Source organism: Choristoneura fumiferana, chromosome 24 (assembly GCF_025370935.1).
Source record: "Choristoneura fumiferana chromosome 24, NRCan_CFum_1, whole genome shotgun sequence".
Lineage (NCBI taxonomy): Eukaryota > Metazoa > Arthropoda > Insecta > Lepidoptera > Tortricidae > Choristoneura > Choristoneura fumiferana.
Window position 1 is genome coordinate 1,123,710 of NC_133495.1, and position 7,114 is coordinate 1,130,823.

General features: G+C 39.6%; 1 protein-coding gene across 2 annotated transcripts in view; it reads left to right on the top strand.

The window, feature by feature from the left end:
* The window catches only part of LOC141441797 (uncharacterized), a 67,873-nt gene extending 61,641 nt beyond the window's left edge, over positions 1-6,232 (top strand). For both annotated transcript variants that reach the window (XM_074106663.1, XM_074106664.1), the window contains exons 6-9: positions 907-1,002; positions 4,229-4,342; positions 4,992-5,155; positions 5,906-6,232. In XM_074106663.1, the coding sequence (XP_073962764.1) occupies positions 907-1,002; positions 4,229-4,342; positions 4,992-5,155; positions 5,906-6,194 (663 nt within the window). In that variant the 3' untranslated portion in view covers positions 6,195-6,232. The remainder of the gene's footprint in view (positions 1-906; positions 1,003-4,228; positions 4,343-4,991; positions 5,156-5,905) is intronic.
* Positions 6,233-7,114: the final 882 nt, after the last annotated feature.

A 7,114-nucleotide genomic window follows, 5' to 3' on the forward strand; every position in this document is an offset into this window, starting at 1 on the left:
GTTTATATGAGTTATAAAATTCATTTGGGAGACCATGGTGACACTCAAATCTCTGATGGAGGATACACGGGTTAAACATTTATCATTTAAAACATAATCAAATATAATTGGATTGATTTTACGAGTAAAGCTAATAACAAAACATTGACCGGTATTCAAGTACAGGTGATTATTAGAACAATAGTTAAAGAAATTATCAAGATCCTGCTGGAAATAGTGGCAATCAGCATGAGTGGCGACAGCTTTATAAATTTTGGTATCGTCAGCGTAAATTATATGCCCTGAATTTCGGAAACATGTAGCTATGTCGTTTACATAAAGAACAAAAAGATGTGGACCCAGGTGAGACCCCAGGGGGACTCCAGTCGGGATAGGAAGAAACCCAGATGTAAAACCCTTTAGAGCAACCGTCTGATTTCGATTAGTTAAATAAGATTTGACCCATTATATTATTATTATATCGTATTAGTAAATAAATAAATATCACGAGACAATTCACACTAATTAAACCTAGTCCCAAAGTAAGCTTAGCAAAGCTTGTGTTATGGGTACTAAGCAACGGATAAATATAATTAAATAGATTGATACTTACTTAAATACATATTAAACACCCAAGACCCGAGAACAAACATTCGTATTTTTCATACAAATATCTGCCCCGACGCGGGAATCGAACCCGGGACCTCAAGCTTCGTAGTCAGGTTCTCTAACCACTAGGCCATCTGGTCGTCTTAGTATATTCTTAATGCCATGTAAACGAAGACCACGGCGAATTACATAGGAATTTAGAGAAAACCGAGATTTTTATTTCAAACACCATATAATGGTGCAAGCGCGAGAAGCTGCGGGTAAAAACTAGTTGTATCATGTAAGTACTTAGTAACTGAGGATACGGTTTGTTTGCAGAGTTTCTACCAGCACGTCTTCAACGGATGCTATGCGGTGCTGCTGTTCATAGTCGTAATCTTCTTCCTGATCTACGGTGTCGAAGTTTACTTCAAGGTGAGATCACAACCTTATTTGCTTAATGTTCTTTGATTGATGATAAAGTTAGTGATTAGCTACCTACATTAGACTTGTCACTTGTTGTTTGCTTAGTTCCCTTTGTTATAGTTCATATAAATTCGGTATCATCATATCCGCTGAAATACCTTCAGTTCTGGACAAAGACCTCCACTATACCTCCACTAAAAAAACAAAACAGAACGATCGGTCCTGTACTGCCCGCATCCAACTGGTTCCCGAGCCCAGATCTATGGTCCATTTTGTTGGAGGCCTTTCCACTCTAAGGGCCTACGCTAACTGACGCGGTTTGCACGGAGCGGGTGGACGCCTACTGAAAAATAGTATAAGCAGCGCTAACTGCACGCGTCGTGGGTGACGGATTCTACCTGCACCCGGGCCCTTAGGCGTGCGCTCGCTCCGTGCACTTGCGCAAGCTAGCGTAGGCACTAAGTCTTCCAGTTCACGGTTGCCACGTACGCGCCAGTTAGTCACGTTACAGTATGCGACAGGAAGCGGCTTTAAAAAATAAACATTCTGGCGCTATAATTGCCTAAACTATCAAAATCTCTGTCAGATCTGTGTTTAACCGCCGCTTAGTTTCAATTCAATATTTCTGGATGGACAGATGAAGGGCGTTGCCCAATTTATTATTTAAAAAAATACACGTTTTCGTTGTAAGTCAGTAAGTGTTACTAATTTAGATATAAGTCAACGGCTACTAACATATTATGGATCTGTATGGTCTGAAATAAAGATTTTTATTATTAGTTGCCGGGACTTTCTGATTGAAGCTTAATAGAGGTCCGATGCGTCGAATTCCTCTACTTTGTCTTGCGGCCATGTTGTTTAATACAGTGTGCATTATTTAATTTGCGTCCTTGTTCATTGCACATACCACGTCAAGCAGGATAATAAAAGCTATAATGTCAATGTATTGTCGTTTGCAATGGTGCCAGTAATAGCCACCATTCCTTTTGCGGTCGTCCGTAGCACCGAACCGGCGTAATGTAGCATTGTGTGTCTAATAGCTGATTGTACGGCCGGCTAGGGAGATGCGATGTTGCCTCGAAATGTGTTTAATTACGATGGTGTCAAACAAAGTAGCAACGGATTTGTTCTTGAATGAGGCCTTTCCGATTGGTGGAATATCGCTAGATGGGAATGATGGGATCTGAAGATAGGCGTGGATTAAGTAAGCAGAAGGGTAGGCAGCGCAAGGCTGTACGGACTGAAATTTAAATCGTGATACAAAAAATATTATTTCAAGCACAGCTAATGCTGGACAATACGCATTCATTTGTTAAAATTAGTCGGATTAAATTTTAAGTTTCTGTACAATGAGTTTGTGATTTAATTTCAACAAAGTATCAACATCCTTTAACATTAAGTATGCCTTCAACATGAAATACTAATTTTGTATCAGGGTCTAACTGTCACCCTGTATAGGTACGTCTCTTAGCTGGATACAGGCCTACTTTCAAACTGAGAGAGCTTGGGCTGTAGCTCCCACGAAAGCTAACTGCAGAGCGGAATATTGTAGTCAATTACTGAAAATTTGTTTACTGAGTCACTTCCCAGTTTTATAAAGTGAAGAGATCGTTGAAGTAAACTTTGTAATTTTATATGCAACTGTTTTTGACGCTAAAGCAGTTCATGATCGTTACTTCCATGGTTTAATTCGCCATGGTTCAGTCTACAATGTTGTAGGCAGTGTGTCAAATTCTACTTGGCATTGTCGATTAAACCTCGTAGTCAAGCGGACTTTGGATCCTTATAAAAAGAAAACATCTTTTACAAAATGTTACATGCATAAAAAAATTACAACAAGCAAAACTTCATTTAACGGAACATAACATGTGGAATTATTAATTTGTGATGAAATAGATGCTAGTAATAAAGTAAGGTACTGAATAATAATGACTTTCCTGACAGTGTTGCCAAATAACATGGATCTTATCCGTACCTATACTTGGTTTAGATAGATATTTATCTAAATGTAAACTTCAACAAACTTCAGCTGCCAGATTTGGTACATTCAAGCATTTTAAACATTTTACTCATCTATCATTGTAATACAAACTAGACTAGTGTATTTCAATACAGAAATGTAAATGTTTAGATAGTTTAATGGGGGAATTTCAATATTTAAGACACCAATTGATGTTGTTTTGTTTACATTTAGTTAAACACGTATCGAAACCAATTATAATCGTAATTAATTAGTAACTGTCGGTTGCAATGGAAACACGTATCAAAATTCTAATGCTATAGTAAATATTTACCAAATAACTTTTAATCAAGTCATCACGCCTCGCCTGTAGCTTAGGATAAGCGTCTCGGGTGAAATTACGCATTTTATACACCTGTTGTACAGGCACCAGCACCAATATCTGACACAACAAAGTGTGCACAGATATCTGATACGACTCTATTTCTAGAGCCGATAGGACGCGTTAGATATTTTTGCATGCTCCGTTGTGGCAGATATTAATGCAGGTGACTGTACAATCTACTAATGTATGTTCCTTATTAAAAAGCATAGGTAAAATACTTAATTAGATGACCTGTTGTATGTAGTACTAACGTCTCCGTATTAGATAAGTCGACGTTCCATATTCGAAAAATGACTTAACCTCTTAAGTCCTGACTTTTTTTATCATACATAGTTCTACAGACCGAGCTGAGAATTCTAAGTTTTGTGATTTTCGAAGTTACACACATACATTTAAAGTTCTTATTTCATTGAAAAATTTGCACTCCACCAAGTACATTCGGCAGTTATTCTTGCAGTTGATTTGTACTTTGTTAAGTACACGGGGACTTCTAGGTTAATTTATTTATTTATTATTAAAGGTCAAAAATACAACAAGTTACATTACAGGTCTTAGTCCTAAAGAGTAACAGGTTGGCAAAACAAATATTTACACTTATAATTACAGAATAAGGATAAAGTATAAGTAATAAAAGTAACAAAAAAGGTAACAATTTTAACAAATATAACAAAAATTACAAAATGCTGGTACTTACAGCTGACTTATATTTTCACATATACGCATACTCTTCCTTTCTATCACCGTCCATACATCAGCAAACACATCACACTCAAACTCTTTAATATTGAACATGTTCAGTACATGTTAAGTCCCATATCCATTTTGTGCACTACTAAGTCTTATATAAGTTTTTTTAACTATGTCACTATTTTTTTATGTTACGTGTGTAGCTTCGCGGCGAGTTCCTCAAGGAGACGAAGGTGTGCACGGTGATATCGCCGCGCCCGGGCCCGTCCTCCGCCGCCGACGGCGACGATGTTCAAGACACGCTCGTCACCAAACAGGTAACGTTGCATCCCTTTCATACTCGTGCAATACTTTGTTTTAGGCAGCTGTCCTTGTTTCACCGGCTATGAGAAGCCAGGAAAGTATAATAGATGTAGATTTTGTGTCAATAAAAGAGATGCATAGATTAATTTTTTTGATTGCTGACTGTTCATATTACCGCCCAGACCTGCGGCGTGCGGTGGTGTGTGTAAATATACAAAAATTCCAATTTTAAAGATATAAGATGTAGCCTAAAGTTATTTAATGTTGAACCATAAAAATCTATTAGAGAATCGCGTTCTGACTATTCATTAAAAACTATTATCATAAATAAGATTATAATGTTAAACAGACCAAACGACACTAACGCCATCTAGCGATATTTCGCCTGTCAATAAACCCTCATTGATTGGTGGTTTCTTCTACCGGGTGATACTCTTTCCCGGCCCGAATAATACCGACATGGAAATACCGACCCTGTTTTTCATGTCCATAGAAACTGACATGAGCTTCTATGGGCAAGTACACGAAAAACAGGGTCGGTATTTCCATGTCGGTATTATCCGGGCCGGGAAAGAGTGTCACCCCTTCTAACTACAATATTCTGACATTCCTGACGTAGGGTCAGAAAATATTACGTCATAATTGAATGTGTTTTTGTACCAGGGCGTCCAAACGGACATGTCCCGGCCGGGCGGCCTGGACCCGCGCTCCGTGAACCAGTCGCAGCTGCACCAGTCGCGCTTCGGGCTGGTCAGCCAGGCGCTCATGCTGATCCTCATCGCCGGCTTCCTCGCCTCCGAGACCCTCAGCGAGTTGTGGAAGACCAAGTCAGTATCCTCCCACAGGCCCTTCCCTTTCATCTCTCTAGAGAAGTGATCCAGGTTCCTGCAATCCCGCTTCCTCGCCTCTAGGAAGCTTAGTGAGCCGTGGAAGATCAAGTCAGTATCCATCCCATCCCACTGGCCTTTCCTGTACACCACTCTGGATAAATGATCCAGGTTCTTGCACGCGGACTTTCTCGCCTTCGAGATACCTAGCAAGTGCTAAATATGGTTCTCTATCGTTTGCCCGAATTTCATATGCCCGAATGTATCGTTTCCTAGAATTTTCATTTGCCATAAAGTAATTTATTTCTGAAATAGTAATTTGTTCAGAGTTGATATTAAACTAACCTAACTTAACCTACTGCATTCTATATGATGTCATTTTATTTCATGGCAAACGTTGGTATGGCAAGTGAAATTCGGGCAAGTAAAGGTAAACGGCTAAATATACGTTCAGATTTTGACACTTTCCCCGTCCCGTTTTTGTATCAATTTCACGCCTGGACATGAGCCAATACAATAATCTGGTAGTGAAATTCTAGTGTTCCAACCAGGTTCGTCTCTACAGGACGAAACTCTTCAACGGTTAATGACTTGAAACTTGGCACGGTTATGTAATTTTTTTAGCAAAAACTTATTTACAACTAGTTGTTGTTTGCCACTTCGTTTATGACGCTACCTCGTGAGGCTTACCTTGGGGGGCCTGAAAATGAGTTAGTGCTTAGCCTAACCTGTGGACTATTTCGATTCCAGGGTGCCGGTGGTGTCCCGCAACTGGCACGACCTGGTGTTCCGGCTGGCGGAGATCGGGGTCGCGCTATGGTTCCCCTGCGTGCTGTGGAACTCCATGGCGCCGGAGCGGCTCTGGCTGCTCAACCCGCGGCGGCTGCTCGCGCGGCAGCTCGACGACGCAAAGTTACAGGATCTGCTGCAGCATCATCAGGATGCCAAGGTGAGGGCGGGTACGGTACTTGGCGTGCACTGGGTCACTTCCAGGGTAGGCAGCTGGTTACCTACAGATAGCGCGCGAGTTGAATGCTGAGCTCAGGAATGCGATAGTGTTGCGACCATATTAGAATGAATGATATTAAAAAAAAACGTATTTTTTTTTTGCTGTTTTTTTTTGCTTGATATTAATAACGGCAACACGTAGACACTTGAAATATTCACAGAATATTTAGTTGTATAATCACTTTATATACTGAGCGGCAAAAAATCTGGCCCTCAAATGTATGCAATAACAGGTAATTTTGTACGTAGCGTGGGCCAAATTTTGTGCCGCTGAGTATATTAATGTTGTATAGATATGTTGAATAGTACGGAACCCTTCGTGCGCGAGTCCGACTCGCATCTGGCCGGTTTTTATCAGATGACCTGGCTGCTCGTTTCCCGCTATTATATATATAAAACAATTTAAAAAAGACCTTGCGTTGCTTACCCTGCTGTGGGGGGTTGACCCAATGCACGCCTATGTCTGCACTAACAATCAAGCTTAAAAGTAGCGGAACCTTTTGGATGCGATAAACGACCGGTGTGAAATGTTTTAAATTAATGACACTGTTTTACTTCATTATTGCACTGTAACTAGAATATATCCTCGCGAGTTCTTGCATAATTTATATAAAGCACAAATCAACATTAAGATTTTTCTTATTGGTTGTGCTAAGAGCTCCTTCATACCAAAATTTCAAGCTTCAATTTATATGGAAACACTCTTTTTAATCGTCCCACTGTATTCAGTTACTATTTTAATTTGCGAATCTTTATCAACTAATTAACTTATCTTTAAGAGAAAACCGTAAAAGTAATTTGTACTTACTTTTGAAAGAAAGAAAGAAAGGTTTATTCTGGCTTCAAAAGTACCACCTAAAACTAAGACTAAAACTAAAACTTTTGATTGGGAAGTAATATTTCTGAAGTTTGTCGTTAGTGACAAAGTACTAATGAGGTGAAGCTACTCTT